This window comes from Liolophura sinensis, chromosome 1, assembly GCF_032854445.1.
Source record: "Liolophura sinensis isolate JHLJ2023 chromosome 1, CUHK_Ljap_v2, whole genome shotgun sequence".
Lineage (NCBI taxonomy): Eukaryota > Metazoa > Mollusca > Polyplacophora > Chitonida > Chitonidae > Liolophura > Liolophura sinensis.
In genome coordinates this window covers 69,636,437-69,654,644 of record NC_088295.1, presented here as the reverse complement: position 1 = coordinate 69,654,644, position 18,208 = coordinate 69,636,437, and the positions used below count along the sequence as shown (strand labels likewise).

Sequence of the window (18,208 nt, the reverse complement as noted above, 5' to 3'; positions counted from 1 at the left end):
TTCACATGTGAGACAGTTCCCTAAACAAATGCAATCTCTCATCAAAACAGTTGACCAGCCTAGAGCCTGGGAAGTACACTTTAAGCAGACAAAAGGCAACAGGAAATACATGTACTTCCACAAGCTATCCACAAGTGGGTGTGATCAATTATTAAACATGGAGGCTGTGTACCTTTATATGGTCCTCCTGGCAGTCCTGCACCAGGAAACTCAAATCTGGGTTGATATTCCGACCATCTGGGTACAGGAAACTGAAGACACAACAGCAAATATGCCTTATACAATGTCTCTGTGATATGAAATAAGCCTGAAAATCTGAGTGGAAGACTTTTCACATGTGATAAAATGATATGAAAACACCTCCACTAATCTTCCTTATCAGGAAGGTAGTTTCTTAATAGTAATACTGATGTCAGAAGTGTCCAGATACTACACATCAGATACCACACAGATCATGGCCATGACAATCACCACTAAAACCACAGGTGGACATGTATAATGAACATTAATACAGGTACAAACCCCGCATTACCCATATTGCTAACTCTACACCTAATTCATTTACCATTTCTCCTCAGCCATGTGCCAATGTTTACATTAGACCCCATAGCCTTGACAGATACAGCACATGTTAAAACACAGATGGAAATCAATAAAGTCATATTTATTGTAAAACCAATGCTGAGCACACATTCACAAATACACTTTGATTAAGATGACATTTATTTTCTACTCACAAGCCCTCTCTCTGTCCATCCAGTAGAGCCTGACACAGGGACTTGTTCTGGGGTATAGTCTGCAGGATCTGCCCCTCCGCTGTCACATAGCCTATCGCCCATTGGCCAAGACGGGTACAGCTCAGACGAAACACATAGCTACAGAAAACAATTATAAGCTCTATACACGTCACCTACACATACATTATAAGTAGGAAAACAAGCATCAAAACAAATAATGCCAACCACGAACACAGTCAGTCTTGTTACCTATGTGGGCTATCACCAATCAGAAAAAAAAAGAGGAAAATAGTTTTTGTAAAAACTGAATGTAATGGGTAAACTAAAGCTAAAAGAGGTTAACATATAACATACATGTAGCATGCTTAGCGACTGACATATAACTGACAGGTAACGAAAAATCAGTTCAACAGCTAGTTCATTTCTGAAAAAGAGGAATTTAAAGACAACAACAAAGCCCCAAAATTAATACGGTGCCAATAAGACAAAACATACATTTCAATACAACCAAAATTATCGTGGAATCTCCTCATACATGTATACACTGGCTGATCAACTGGTACAAGCCACCATACATGTATACACTGGCTGATCAACTGGTACAAGCCACCATACATGTATACACTGGCTGATCAACTGGTACAAGCCACCATACAAGTATATACTGGCTGATCAACTGATACAAGCCACCATACATGTATACACTGGCTGATCAACTGGTACAAGCCACCATACATGTATACACTGGCTGATCAACTGGTACAAGCCACCATACATGTATACACTGGCTGATCAACTGATACAAGCCACCATACAAGTATACACTGGCTGATCAACTGGTACAAGCCACCATACATGTATACACTGGCTGATCAACTGGTACAAGCCACCATACATGTATACACTGGCTGATCAACTGGTACAAGCCACCATACATGTATAGACTGGCTGATCAACTGGTACAAGCCACCATACATGTACACACTGGCTGATCAACTGGTACAAGCCACCATACATGTACACACTGGCTGATCAACTGGTACAAGCCACCATACATGTATACACTGGCTGATCAACTGGTACAAGCCACCATACATGTATACACTGGCTGATCAACTGGTACAAGCCACCATACATGTATACACTGGCTGATCAACTGGTACAAGCCACCATACATGTATACACTGGCTGATCAACTGGTACAAGCCACCATACATGTATACACTGGCTGATCAACTGGTACAAGCCACCATACATGTATACACTGGCTGATCAACTGGTACAAGCCACCATACATGTATACACTGGCTGATCAACTGGTACAAGCCACCATACATGTATACACTGGCTGATCAACTGGTACAAGCCACCATACATGTATACACTAGCTGATCAACTGGTACAAGCCACCATACATGTATACACTGGCTGATCAACTGGTACAAGCCACCATACAAGTATACACTGGCTGATCAACTGGTACAAGCCACCATACAAGTATACACTGGCTGATCAACTGGTACAAGCCACCATACAAGTATACACTGGCTGATCAACTGGTACAAGCCACCATACATGTATACACTGGCTGATCAACTGATACAAGCCACCATACAAGTATACACTGGCTGATCAACTGATACAAGCCACCATACATGTATATACTGGCTGATCAACTGGTACAAGCCACCATGCATGTAGTTATGATTACGACAGCTGAATGCCAAAGGCTAGGGAATGTACACGGAAATGGAATAAGCTGACTGAATTCACAATGCTACAACTCAGGAGTGGATAGAAATACCAATAATTCATTACGCAAACCATGCCGCCTTGGTTTGGATAAAAATGCCCACTCCAAAAATGCGCTAAAAATAACTATTGACTGAAACCGTATAATATATTTTCTCAATTAAACCTTTAGAAGCAAATTTAATATATCAGCTGACTCAGTCCTATAATGTCTTGGCCTCCGTGAGGCTTGTAATCTGTTTAAATCCAGAAACCACTGTTCCGCTGTGGCTGAAGTCAGGAGGTTTGTCAGGTGCCAAACAAAGGTAGATGTTTTGTCCTGGCACTCTGTACCCCCTCCCCTCTCCACCACACACACACACACACACACACAATGAACATCACCAGCCTCAACGTTATATAAAAGAGAGATATTCTTGAGTAGAGTATTAAACACCAATGAAATAAATTATATGTTATCAATCATCACAAGATGCCTCCAAATTATCTTCAGCCAATAAGGAAAAATCATAAAAATGGCTATGTGTACATGTGCAGTTTTGTTCCTCAGACATCCTGTAACACATAGCTCTCAGAAGTGAAAAGTGTAATCCTTGCAGTCCCTGTTTCAAATGTTTGCAAGTAAGCTATAATTTGTACCAATCCCAGGCACATGGAGTTAATATGAATTGGCTGATGTCCTAATTAAGAGCTCAACACCAACATCGTGACGTCTATCAGAATAATTGAAACGAAACTGAAATGAATCAATAATGCTACATACTGGTCCCACTTTTGTGTATGACAGCACTGGCGAAAAATGGTGCTGAAATAATACAGCCCGGGGTCAGGCCTAACAACTAGCTAGTTGTGGGTGTGGCTAAGTGTCCACTGCTGATTGGTCTTTTCCAGATATACCGTGCCAGATTTTGCTCACTAAGGGAATGTGACAAACAAAAAACCCTCATTACTATAATGCTCAACAGCAAATAGTGTTGTGCAACAACTAAGACTACTTCTTTCTAGATCCTGATACTAAATAAAAAACAGTGGTTGTTAAAAATGGTAAGAAAAAATTTCAGAAATCAAATACCAGTATCTTGAAAGTTTTAATCATGTGCCATAAATGTGCACTTGTATGTAAAATATACAGAGGGCATAGTTTGATTAAGATTGCCTATCATGCAAAAATATGCACATCATCTCCATAGCTACAAGTGAATCAACATATCTTAACTTCTTGAGAGCTTCAATTCAAACCACAAGAGTGAGAAAAGTGAATCAGCCCAAAGTTCATGCAATGTTGTGTATATTTGATCCTTGTCTATTAACCACCAAGTTAATGACATTTCTTAATGTAGCATGACTTATGTTGGCTGAGTAACCATCCAGTCTGACGGCTCCACCCTCAGACTTTGTATCCTCTCTGCTGGCCACACTCCCTGCCTATCCCCATTACTCCCTACCATATCAGTAGCGCACACCAGGCTAAACAGAAAAAAAATTGGCTTAAATAATAAGGGATGATGTTAAAAGTTGCTCTTTATAATGCTGACTGACATTTCTCCATGCGGACACTCCTTGTATCCGACCTCTCATTAACTCTAATACACCTTCACACATACGTAATTGTAGTAAGTACCAACTACTTATATTCCTCCAAATCAGAGAATCTTAAGAGAGCTAGAAGCCATGCTAGTGTTTGTAGCCAGGGTTAATTGTAATTTATGTATTTATTTGATTGGTGTTTTACTCTATACTCAGGGAAAACAGACAGACCCTGGGGGAAGCACAAAACCATCAGGTGGCTGACCGTTATCAGCTATTAATCATTCATGTAATGATTCTTAGTGGATGAAAACTGCTTCAAAGAAAATGAGCTATGGCTTGAAGAAATCAAACCCAGCATTAAATCAAACTGAATAATAGGGTTCAAAAGCATACATATGTATGTAAAAATGTCCTAAATGTACCTCATATACATTTTTCCACTGCGCAAATTTATGGGATCTATGGGAACCATTTTAAGGAAAATTTACCACAGACATGACAAATGTTGACAGGTGTGAAACAAACTGAGACTTTCATTTGGGTATCAGTCTACAGTGACTAGCTTTTAGCTTTCATAACTAGAACTGCTCTATTTAGATGACTAAGAAAACATTAAAAAAAATATTTAAGCAATGACTTAACTAATGTTTTTGCCCTAAGAATAAATGCTGAAACTACATGTACTCAACAGAACTAACCGCATTAGGCAGAATGAGTACCTTAGTAATGGACAAAAATTTTAGGTCAGCTTCGTGAGATATAGAAGGTTTAAGGCTTGTGCAATGTCCATATGTAAAAAGTATAAACTAACAACACGGATATATATATGTCCTTATAATAAGCTACACACGTGCAAGTCCGCATCTGTAAGCATAAATTATGCACACATGAACGATTCCTTTGTAATGTAGTAACAGAGATTACTGATGCTATTCAATTCTCAGCACTAAATTATGTATAATGCTGAGCATCCTGTAACTAGCATATAAAGTCCCATAGATGTTCATACTTTCTATGGAAAAAAGTAGGCGTGTCAATTATACATAAATACTGTATCAACATGGTATGCTTCACACAGATGGTACATGTATTATGTACAGACGCTTACATAGATTTGCACATAGTGGTGAATTATTTGTAACTGTCAATTATAGGATGTACTTCGACAGAATAATAATCTGGACAATTCACTGTGCAATGCAGTATGATATGAAGACAACATAGTGGGTTAAGCGCAGGCATACTGTAACCCAGTGCAGAAATTTTGTTCTAAAAAAATAATGAACAGGAAGAGAAAGCTAATCAAACCAAAAAAATCTTGTCAAATAAAAGGTGAGGTGCTAGTCAGTCAGGGTTGTTCGAGGATTAGGGGATGTAGTTAATTTTAAGTGGCCTTAATTTCACAAAAGGATGAGCATACATCCTTCCTGTAAAATTTCTGGTAACTGTAATGAAGATCTTCAGGCATACTTGACAACAGCATCAGCTATATCTGCAGAGAGTTGCTTACAACAATACGATGTCTTCAATTTTTATTGTTATGTGACAATCTTACAAATATAAATTCACATAAGACTAGTTTAGATTCAGTGAAACTGCTGTTCATGATCACATTCTTTTGCAAACTATGTACCGCAAGTTCTGTAATATCATTAAACTTTTGGAAATCAGCAAAGATTCCTATGGTGGGTGATGTCTTTCCAAAGTGTAAAAGAACACCGTTGATGGAAAAAACAGATTTTGAACTCATTAATTTTCAGCACTGGATGTAAATAGGCTTGGTCTGAAGTATCAGTGAGAGGTTAAAGGTCAATAGTCCCTAGCTCTCACAGCCTCCTCCTTCCTCCAGACATAGGCAGCCTGTCTGCATTCAACACTCATCGACTTGGCCCTAACCACATGCACAAGTACAACATCCTCTCTCTGACATAGATAAAAGAGAAGCTGATACTTAGAGTATGAATCTGATCATTATCAGTACAAGAGATCATTCTGCACTGATTTCTGAATGATCTCACTGCCTGTGTGACTGAACTGCAACTTTTTGGGTCACATAAACAAACCATAGTTCTGTCCTGAAGTGCTGTTTTGTTCAAAATACCCACATGCACCAGTGTAGTTGTAAGCCTATATGATCCTTAATAGATCTCCACTCCTTAATTCAAACAATTTTTAATTATTTCCTTGAATTGTGCTTTTACACCAAAAACATTTCAATAAGATGATAATGGCAGGATTCAGATTTCAGGTGGATGAATCCAAGCAGACCCCGGTGGGAACCTAAACCCACCATGACAAGGTGTAACAACAGCAATTGTTCATCTGGTTTATGTATGTTTTTGATTTCTGTTTAATGTCATACTCAAGAATGTTTCACTTGAACGATGGGTCGAGGACATCTGGTGATGAACAACAAAAACAAGGACACCAAGGCCTTACAAACAGTGGGAGCTGGGGAATTCACTGTCCAAGGAAGGGTTTGAACCCAAATCTCATGTGTCCTACAACAGGAGCTAGAAGGCTAATGTCTTTACCCCTCAGCCGCAACATACTCCCAATTGTTCATTTAAGTTCATCGAGATGACACATAAGCTTGCTACATGTATGCAAATGTTCAAGTAGAAAAATTGTGGCAAGAGATCAGAACCAGTAAAAAAAAACACAATCATCATTTCATTTCATTTCAGCACTTTTATAACGTATAAGTAAGTTGCACTGAACACTGTTTAAGGTTTCAGATAAGAACATTGTTTAAGGCTTCAGATAAGAACATTGTTTAAGGTTTCAGGTAAGTAACAATCAGCTTTTGTTCATTCATAAAATGGAAAACAATCACGGTTGGGTTCAGTCAAGCTGAACCATACACAGACATGTCCAAGCAAAATCAGGGAAGCAGGAGAGTCTTCAAAACGTGTATTTCTGAACTCTACTTCCTTGTAGAGAAACTAAGTTGAAATCTGACAGTGAGGAAAAAATTTGAATTCTTTTCATATTTAACTTTGGGTTTACACTAAATTGATCTGCAACACAGAGGAAATTTCCAGCAGTAAATTACTTACAAGGCATTCAAAGAATCCCACCAGCTCGACTGCTATAGCAGTTAACTAGACAATGGAATCAGGATAAAGATAAAAGTTGTAAAGTGTTGTGGTGGTAACAAAGCCATTGTGGGGAATTTGTGCACAAAACTGAGGCAGTGGTCTTTGATATGTAAATTGTGAACTGCATGCAGCAATCCATGAACAATTCCAATGATGTTAATGGCTGAGCAAATGTTGCAATACAGTAGTAAAAAAAACTTTGTTGTGGGGTGTTCAAGTACCAGCTCGCTGGAGTGGTTTTTGATATGCAAATCGCTTCCCACGATTGGCTATCCGTGTACTATGGGTGGCCACTACAGCCCTCTGATTGGCTGAGCAAATATTCAGCTGTCAACAGTCACTGTCTGCATGGATGGTTGAAACATTCAGTAACGGTATAGAAAGGCACATGCATTGGCCAGTGTCATAGGCTCCTAGTAATAACACAGATGTGGAAAGCTTTCTACAGATACTGTGTATACCAGATAAACTCCCATACACCAAGGTAAATTCTTGCACTTAATTTCTAGTCAACAAATTGAAGTTTATTTAACTGGTAAATTTTTGAACTGAAAGTCAATTAAAATCATTAAAAAACACTCACAAAGCCTATAAAACTAAAACCAGTATAACAGTTCAACCTTTCATTAGTAGGCCCACAGGCGATAAAGGAATATAAAACAAGGGGATTTGGATAAAAAAAAAATCCAATATAATAACAAAATTCATATGTGTACATCATCAAGGCATGGTTATCAAGCCCATGAATTTTCATGGAGATATGTTGAAAACTGATAATAGCTGACCCAAACATAAAACCTTACTCTGAGGCTACAGATACACCTGTGAAGTGAATGTGAACACAGCAAGTTCAAAACACGGTAATTTTTACCAAAACAGAAAAAAGAAGTATAATGTCATGAACATGTCATGAAAACTTTGACAACAGATGACCCAAATAAAAAAGCTTACATCATAACGGCGAGCTAAAATGTAAAAATCCCCAATTATTCAAAATGAGTACATCCGCAAATCGTGTTCATCATTCCCACCATGTTTCATAAAGATGCTGTGAAAACTGTTGAAGTATCTGACCTAAATATAAAACTTTACCCTGGCCAACAAAACTGAAGAGTACTGGCTAAGATAAAATGGCAAAGTCCAAGACTTTATAATTTGAATAAAAATGCAAACATTCCTAATTTATAATCAAAATGAGTAAAATGTTCAAATCGTGTTCCTTATTCCCACTAAGTTTCACAAAAGGTGATGTGAAAACTGTGAGACTAGCAGACCCAAACACAAAACCTTACTCAACTGACCCAAACCAAAAAGCTTACTCGGACACCATCACCTCTCCCCCCACCCCCCTCCCACACGCACACATTCACAATACCTCGCCTTACTTTGTAACCGAGAGCTGAATACATGTGCATGTAAAATTACAGGCAAAATCCAGCCACTGGCATATCACATACAAAATCTGCGGAGCGGGGATCAAGAGATTTGGGAATTTAGACAAGACGGCTGGCCCTAATCTAACCCACATGTTTGTGTACTAAAGAAACTCTTTATCAGGGAAGAGGAACATGACATGTAACAGTTTAATATAATACACATGGACCACTTGCCCTCCTTTCCCCAAATTATAATTCAAAGGCATTTTCATGGTTATAAAAAAAGACTTAAAATTGTCTTACAGTAGATTTATTTTATGCTGTCCCCTTATTTTACAGCATCCTAACAGAATTAACCAGATGCCATCCACATGCCAATGTGAGATATAAAATCAGTGCCATTTTTGTTCCTTGATTTCAGCACTTTTAACATGGGAGAGTGGAAAATGAAGTCTGACCACCCCAGTTAAACAAAACGGTTTCAAAAAGGGCTGTTTGGATACCTTCTTCCACATTTCAGATTGGTTCCCAGCTTTAAAGGCAATTTCAGATAAATCTGTTTTGATTGTCTGAGATGAACAGAACTTCAGAACATGTCAAAATACTGCAACATAACCTGCACAATGGCTTAGAATTAAAGGTAATTGACATGCACTTATGTTGACAGTACTGACCTTCCTGGTTTATTCACATATTTCCTCAATCTGGCCTTGACCTCGTCGTAGGTCAGAAAGGCCACGTAACCGGGATGGGTTACAGCTAACACATTCCAATTTCTGAGCAGATTGGTCCAGGGCTGGAATAACCTGTCAACATTGACACATGCTGTTATTATACCTGGTATACACTGTAACAACAAACTCACTGAAATATGGTACAGATGAGTAATACCCATAGAGTAAAGGTAACATAGCCTAACTGAAATTTTCAAGAATTATCAATTTGAACAAATATTGTCAATGTATTAGAGACGTGTCATGCACATGGATTGTGCAAGAAAGTATTGAAAAGTTCATTTCTCCTCAAACACAAAGCCAGTCTTACATCCTGGAAAGGTGAAACCATGTATCTACCATATCAATAATGAACTACACAGAACAGGACCTACCTTGAGAATACATCAAATTCAAAACAGGAAATATAGTCATTACAGGTAAGGTCTATGGTTGTCTTCAGGGCCATGGCCTCCAAAGGTGAGCTGATCTGGTGAGTTTCATTCAGGATTTGACGGAACACCTTCCATGGCACAATTGTTCTGTACACAAAATCACACAACAGCCATTATATCCATGGTCAAAGTACTCTAACTAATCCAGATAGATATAATAAGTAAAAAATGCTTACAATTAGTAACCAATTAACTTTACCGGTATAACTTTACACAGTTAGCAATATTACATCTCCCTGTTGCAGCTCCATCAATTTTATTGTTTTTGATTTGCCACTCTCAACAATGTTTCACTTATATAATGGCAAACCATTGCCTGGCAAACTTTTCCACACGTAAACTACATTCATATTCCTGAAAGACATGTGATCTTCCACGGATGTGAAGCAGCACAAGAAGTCATTCCATCAAGAAGACTGCTTATTGTCACCAAGGCCCCACAAAAAGTGAGAGTAGGGAATCTAGAACTTTTTTGTATAAGGCTTGAACTGAGCTTGCACTTTTGTTGGTTATTTATTTATTTATTCCATTGCTTTTTTAAGTCAAGAATATTACACTCATCCTGGTGGAAGGAAACCAGACAGAGCCGGAGAGAAACCCTTGATCATCTGCAGGTTGCTGCAAGATCTTCCCACAATTTACTGAAAAGATTTTTTTTTTTTTTTGATTGGTGTTTTACGCCGTACTCAAGAATATTTCACTTATACGACGGCGGCCAGCATTATGGTGGGTGGAAACCGGGCAGGGCCCGGCGGAAACCCACAACCATCCGCAGGTTGCTGGCAGACCTTCCCACGTATGGCCGGAGAGGAAGCCAGCATGAGCTGGTCTTGAACTCACAGCGACCACATTGGTGAGAGGCTTCTGGGTCACCACGCTGCGCTAGCACGCTAACCGACTGAGCCACGGAGGCCCCTCTACTGAAAAGAAAGCAAGCATGAGCTAGACTTGAACCCATAGCGACTGCATTGGTAAGTGGCTCTGGAGTCCTTGTGTTGCGCTTGCATGCTAAACACTCTGCCACATGGATCCCTCCAGCAGTTAGAAGGTGGGGGGTCTTACTCACAGAGCCCAATTCCGCTCATATTTTTTTTTCTAATTGCTAATTCCTCAAGTCATCAGAGTGAAACTTTAATGCGAATATTCAATATATTTCAGCTGTAAGGTTCAAATATATCTTTCAGGTTGATGAAATAACACTAATGAACAGAAGTGAAAACAGCAATTCAAAGCATGTGTTGTATATGTATGGCAATGTATGATGTATCATAGCACAAGCATTGGATCCTAATACTAAACACTGAGCAATATCTCATCCAACTTACATATACACTCAGCAGTTAAAATGCCAAAATGTGACAATTTGATACCAAAAGTTCTTGTCACATACAATAAACATGTCGTTGTAAATCAATAGCTGTAACACTTTATTTCACCTGAACTTTGGCCTGTGCACACTGAAAAGCACATGAAGGCCTTAAAATGAAACTTTTGATTTCAACATTTAACTTTTTCTAATCAGAAATTAAACAATTAAACGAATAATAGTGTGTCACCTGAGAAGAGCTAAATAACAGTTCAGAGTCCATAAGGTGGCCGTGGTAAACGTAATTCTGAAACCAGTTATTATAATTCTAAACTACATTAATCCGCATGACCTACATAGACTGTGCATTACATGTACATGTACAACCTTTTCGCCTAGCATGTGCATGCATATCATATTGATTCCATCTAGGCTGGACCAACCTACACTAAATCAAGAAACACACATTTCACACAGACACTTTACACAGCGTTATCACTTTCAAATATAAACAGTAAGTAGGCTACATATGTTTAGCTTTTAGAAGTGAAAAATCTTCAAATCAAATACACTCACTTCACCCAAACCTGATCACTATCTATTAACATGCATAGGTTATCACATAACACATTGCTTGATAAACTGTGTTGCTAAGTAATGTGAGAACTTGTTATTTGATGTATGTTATTTTATTACATTTTATTCCCTGATTACCATACTTCCTCCTTTTCATAAAAATATGTATGCATTAATGCAGAGTGAAATTTGTATCGGTGAATACACACCAATTTTTTCACCTAATATCTCAAAGTTTACCATATTTACTTCCTTATGCAGAGAATTTTTCAATACATATATTGTCTGATTTTTATTTCTCCCTACATGTACAGAAAGAACATTGTCTCAGAAACAGTTTCTTCCAGGACATTGAGGATATGATCAAGTTTAGTTTTCCTGTTTAGAACTGAGTTCAGGCGACTTAGAAGAGCTGTATGGAGCCATGTGATATATTCACACATCTCCTCAATAAACAAGCCTTAAAGCTTCAACATGTTTGGTGGACAAACACACTGAGTAAGCACATTGTGTTCTCTTACAATACATGTATTTCATGCTAAACCTAAAACCAGAATTTGTTCTAAGCAACTGAGACACATGTGCATGTTGCATAAACAGCATCATACACAAGTCAAAACACAACTGACACACTGTGCATTTACAAATAACATTTAAAATTCTTGCACTCCTACACCTGGATGAGTAAGAGGTGTGCATGGATTGCTGATTCCCACATACACATTACTACATTGTCTGTAAGTGTACCAATTATGATTAGTATGTCTACTACTGCTCAGATTGTCAATAACGCTCCCTAGAAAGTTTTCTCCCGACTCATTTTTATATTCAGATGGGTATTCAATGAACTTCACATACACTAACTTCCACAACAACTACTTATGAGATTTCTAAACAGGGATAAATTAGTATGTCACCTGTATGAAGCTGCCATACTTGTCCCTTTGAATCAGGTACACCTAATCAGATGAAAATGTCAGATGTTGTGTATACATCTACATTTAAAATAGTCAATGGGGCTGCCATATTGGCAGTCCAGCCCACATGTACCAGCACCTAATGGGCTCAAAAACCAGTCAGTACACTATATGTATACCTTATATCCTAAAGGTATGTACAATTTCATGAAAACTACTGTACAGGAATGCAATGCACTTCAACTGGGACCTCACAATATCTTTGAAATTCAGAAAATTATGACTTGGGACACCTGAATTTTTACATGTATATTTGGCAGGTGCAACAAATCCTCTGACAGTTTGCTTAATGTGCAAATACATGTAATTTCAAAAATCGTTGCAAAAGCACAAAAACCAATATGCAGTGTCCAACAGTGGTGTTTACAGCATTTATCATCAGTTAGAGCATGATTTGGAGGAGGACAGGTACATTTACATATGTTAAATTTCAGATAAACTGGCGGGCCAAGGTACAGTAGGTCAGATTTAACAAAAGCCTACAAATGAGAATTTCTATATTTCCATCTCAATGTCCATGGAGTCGGGGTGACGATAAGTTGGTGGTTTACCCAATGTAATTCTTCAGTGCCACATTAAGAAACAACCGAAGAAATATATATTTTTTTATCTATATACATACATTCTTCTTTGTATGCATGTGTATAGTGTATATAGCAATCAGAAGTTTGATTACTGAAGACAGTTGACTACATGCAAGTAATTCATTTAAATATTTAATGTCTTGTGTGAAAACCCTGTAACAAAGACATAAAGCGTAATTATTCATCTGTAATGTAGTACACGCAGAGTTTCAGGGCTATGCCTGAACCTAGCCATTTGACATTCGACACACTGAAGTGGGACACAACTAGTCATGCTATCCCATTTAGTTGATTCACAAATGACGCTAGCAGTAGCAGTGAAATCTACAGGAAGAATTAGCGTTAATATATCAATTTACAAAGTGAGTAGACCCCCCCCCCCCAAACACACCTCCTCCCACCCAACACAAACTTCATACTAAAGTATGTATGTAGTAGTCTGTAGGTGGTCTGCACTCAGTAAACAGTACAAAAGTGGGCACCTGTAGACCAGGTTAACCATGTTAGAATGTATATACACTGTTAAATGTATCACAAGACTGGTGATGAGGAAATGAGGATCGCGCATTTTATCCTGAGCAATGGAGCTTTCTGCATTTCAGTTCTAGCAAGACTGTTGCATAAAATCTGAATTATTACAAAATGTGAAAGTCACTCCACATTGCCATGTCTTTCGGCAGTGTTCATGATTTCATTGTGAACTGGTGCATGGTTCAATACTCCTTCTGCTCGCCTTGAGATTACATTGTATTCAGGCGAGTTTATCCACGCATCCAGCTAGGGATTTCTAGTTACAAGACTGTTGAACTTTAATGGTCTGGCATCAGCGCTGCAATAGCAAACTTAAAAAAAAATGTGCAGCCCATACAGGTATATGCATTTCCGGTTACATATTGCATAGAACTCGTTCACTACCTAAGTCGTAATGTCTTCACCAAAATTTGTATCATAAGGACAGGTCCATGGATTACTCTTAGATTACACATACATGAAGATGTAGGTACCAACCATTGTGTTATTACGCGGTAACTAACTGACAAAATTTTGACAACATCGACCTTCCTACAGCTACTGTCATGTACAAAATACATCCATTCGGATGTCAACACTAATTACTCTACAGAGATTTCCTCTCTATCAGTTTGCAGTTCAGTTAAGCTTCAAGTTTTAGTCAGCTGTAGCCCCCATAGTATCAGTATCATTCAAGCTCAGTTGTATTCCTCTGGTAGCTTTCAGCCGTAAATATGGCTTATTTTTAGGTAGGAACAAAATTCTTTCGATGTAAACTGTAAATGCACGCCTTCCTGAGGGTCAAGTCATCTGGAAACTTGAAAAAAAAAAATCTAGGGTCCTTTGAAAACCTGTACAACAGTATGCAGGGTAGCAAAATTTTTGAACAGAAATTCACTCTTGTAGCTTTTCCAACACTGAACTAAATGGTGGTGCTCTCACAGCTCACAAAGTTTTAATGTAATTCGGCAGAGACTAATGAGAGTTGGCAGAAAAATAAAGCTGGTCCCATTATCTAGTTTATTTTAAATGCCACCTTACTCAGACTGATGTACTTTTTCTAGATATTTTTTAAATTCACTTTAACACTTTTGTTGTGATCTTTTGATCGTGTTCGATTAAGTGTAACTGAAACTGAGGAAATTGCTTGTAGACACCAAAACTAACTCTTCAACTCTTGCAAAGAACTCACAGATCTATATATTTTAACAGTCAAACAGACTTCATGACAAATTAATGTAATGATCCACAACTATTTAAGCAGCATTCATGGAACAGGTCAGTCAACATTTATTTTTAAAAACCAAACAAGGTAAGTGGAGAACCACTTGCCATTGTCGAAATTAGGCAAGTATAAGGCGCACACGAATGATCACTCGGCTCTCATCAACAGGCCTGTATGATGGGCTGACTGTAGACTAACTGGGCTTCAGAGTCAACATCATAACATGACTAACTTGTGATTACATGAAATGCTTCAACTACTGTTCACTTAATCTGACATTTACATGTACCTATAATAAGTCTACAGAAATGTGAAATGATCATGGAAAGTTAAGCCTGTTGTAAAGATTATCCCAAGCTTATTTGCATTATATATAAGTCTGGATGATGAAACATGTAGCTGTCTTAATATTGTTTTTTAAAAACAGTAATAATGCAATGTGCTACTGAAAGCCATAAGTGCAAAAATATGGCAATACCCCAATAATATATGTCAATTACTGTATAACAAACTCATCTGTATAACTCACATACCCAAAAGCTTTGTTAATATTTACACCCATACACATTTTAATTTCATTTCTATACTGGTTACATATCCATCTCCATGGATATTATATACACTAAATTCCCCATCATGTATGACATATACATAAGCAGATCTACATAGAAGTTCCTTTATTAAGATAAACCAACAAAAGCAATCTTGGAATTACATGTACTCAAAACTTACGCTTAAATGTTACTGGTTTTATGCAACAGCCTCTGGAAGTGGAGGAAACTATAAAACTGAACTGTATGAACAGGTACCATACCCAATACTTGTAAACACTGACGTGAAGTCACATTTAACACATCACCATACTGACCTCCCGATTAAAATTTTATTTTGTTAATATATTTATCTGGATTGGAATATTTTATTTTCATAATAGTGAATAGATTCAGAATGATAATGATATTAGATTAAACACCTGCATATACACTTTACACCTCCCCTGTCAGGATGTTAAGCAGCAGCAGACCAAAACAAGTTGGAATTGACTTAGCCAGGTTTAAACTGGATGCTTGCGTTAACACTACAACAAAAATTACTGGCATTATAATAGGTGCCACTGATGGCCCACAACATTTGAAGAGTTATCTATGCATTAGCGCATACTCAGTTCTCCCATGCTTCCTTCACTGTCTCCTGTACATGTAGCTTTTCCATTCAAAAAATATTACTGCATTGGTATTCACATTCCAGAGCCATGGCAGAAGGTTGCAAAGGCCCTGAATAAACCCCAACCCAGCCCCCTGCCAATGAGGGTGTCACCATTACACATGATCTAGGTGATCTCATCAAGAACTTTGAACTGTTCTTTCTTTACAGTAATTTCAGTGTTGTAACACATTCAAATAAACATAGGATCAGGTGTGAGATAAACAATCGGGTAAAGGATGCCACCAGGTGACAGTGAATGTCCGACAGGTCTGGTGACAAGGATTTATTTATTTATTTATTTCATTTGTGTTTTACGCCATCCTCAGTAATATTTGACATATACGACAGCAGCCAGCATTATTGTGGGAAACCGGGCTGAGACAGGGGAAATGATGAGAGGGAGCTGAGAGTATCCTGGGGAATTATTTGGGGCCTGTAGCACCTCATGTAAAGGTTACCTAGCCACAGAATGTTACTAGTAACTTTTTTTGAGCAGAAGACGCTAAAGAAGACTGTAAGAGGGAGGAAGAATTGAGAGCGCCACCCAGTCACATTATACTGACACCAGTCATGTTTCCTTACTCTAACCTCAGTGCTGAGCGCCAAGGGAGGTAGAAGCAAGTACAATTTTAAACGTCTTTGGTATGACTCGACCTGGCTTTGATCCTGGGGTCTCTTCAAGGTGGACACTCTAAGCATTAGGCCACCAAAGCGGTCCAGTTGGGCATGTGATGATACAATGGTAACTTTTGTCACGTCATGGGCCATCCAAGGCATCAAAATTTATGTTTAAACTTGGTTTGAGTTATTCTCCTGTGTTCAAAAAGAAATCTACATGTAGATTGCTCTGTTAGCAGGGGCCGATGTAAATTAATTTTTTCTTCTATTGATTGTTTTATGTGTGCTCAAGAATACATAACTATAATATGACATCTGTCATGTTTATGGGTTGAAAGGTACTGTATACGTAACTACCAAACTTCTTGATGTAAGACTACACCTAGTTAGCAGGACTTTGATTTGAACACATAACCTTATGGACCAAATGCTCATTAAATGATTTCGAAGTCTAGAGATCACGTAACCAGAATTTCTTGGATACAGGTATGTACTTACATATAGCTCTATTACGAGGTGACTTTATTTTTTACAGTTCTGACTTGACACAGTCTGATATCACACATGTATCTGATTGTATTATACGATAATCAGTATGCACAAACATGTATATAAATACGAGTCAATGCATACTGGGAAGAGTATGCACTTCCCAGGAGAATAACAAAAAATGCAATACTCACTTGTCCCCAAATGATCGCTTCCACCAATCTGAGGCATCACTTTTGGTAATTCTGAAGGTTTCCCCAGCAAAACTGCCACTGGGGTAGATAGCCTTCAACTCGGCTAGCATGTGAGAGAAGACTAGAGACAGCTTTGTCAGGTTACGTCTGTAATGGGACTGCTCATCAAACATTTTTTCCTTCCCATCCTTGAACAGTTTTATTGTCTGTTTACATTTATTCATAAGATTTTCAATAAATATTCGGAAGTATTCGCACTCATTCAGTGTCTGCAGTTTATCATCATGTCTGTTATACACCAGCTTTAAATGCTGGTAAGTGTCGGGTAAGATGTCCAAAATGAAAGGTGGACTGTTCTTCAGGTTCATCCGTGGGTGTTGACATAATTTTACAACCTTGTCCATAAGCTTCCATGATTTTTCAATCGTTTTCCTGTCCACAACAAGCTTGGGAGTGGCCAGTGCTCCCTGTATCAGGCTGATAAAATTAACAAAGTTGGTTTTTGGTTGTGGATTTCGCACTCGTGTGCCACTCGCCATCGCTGACACAACACCCTTCCTGGTTAGATCTGAACCTCGTTCTACCGAACAGCATAGCACATTTCCCATCAGCCCCCGCACATATCTTTCATTGGAAATAAAGACGAATTCAACCAAATTTCGGCCTCATAAGTTTCCAGACAGTCTTACCTCTGAACCACAATTCCTATCTGTCAGTTGGGCCTTGATTTCTCCCTCAGCGCTACACAAAAGAACCCATCCAAGCCAAAACACCACACTCCTTGTCCTTGTTAACTTAGAAAATTTACGACCATCCGGTTTACGGCAAACAGGTTCACGCCCACTTTCGGCAAACGGGA

The 18,208-nt window shown here is 38.3% G+C and overlaps 1 protein-coding gene across 1 annotated transcript in view; it reads right to left on the bottom strand.

The window, feature by feature from the left end:
- LOC135482308 (E3 ubiquitin-protein ligase CBL-B-like) overlaps positions 1-18,149 on the bottom strand; it is a 27,962-nt gene extending 9,813 nt beyond the window's left edge. The window contains exons 1-5 of the mRNA XM_064762224.1: positions 17,350-18,149; positions 9,605-9,751; positions 9,171-9,302; positions 738-875; positions 173-251 (exon numbers count right to left, since the gene is read on the bottom strand). Of these exons, the coding sequence (XP_064618294.1) occupies positions 173-251; positions 738-875; positions 9,171-9,302; positions 9,605-9,751; positions 17,350-17,957 (1,104 nt within the window). The 5' untranslated portion in view covers positions 17,958-18,149. The remainder of the gene's footprint in view (positions 1-172; positions 252-737; positions 876-9,170; positions 9,303-9,604; positions 9,752-17,349) is intronic.
- Positions 18,150-18,208: the final 59 nt, after the last annotated feature.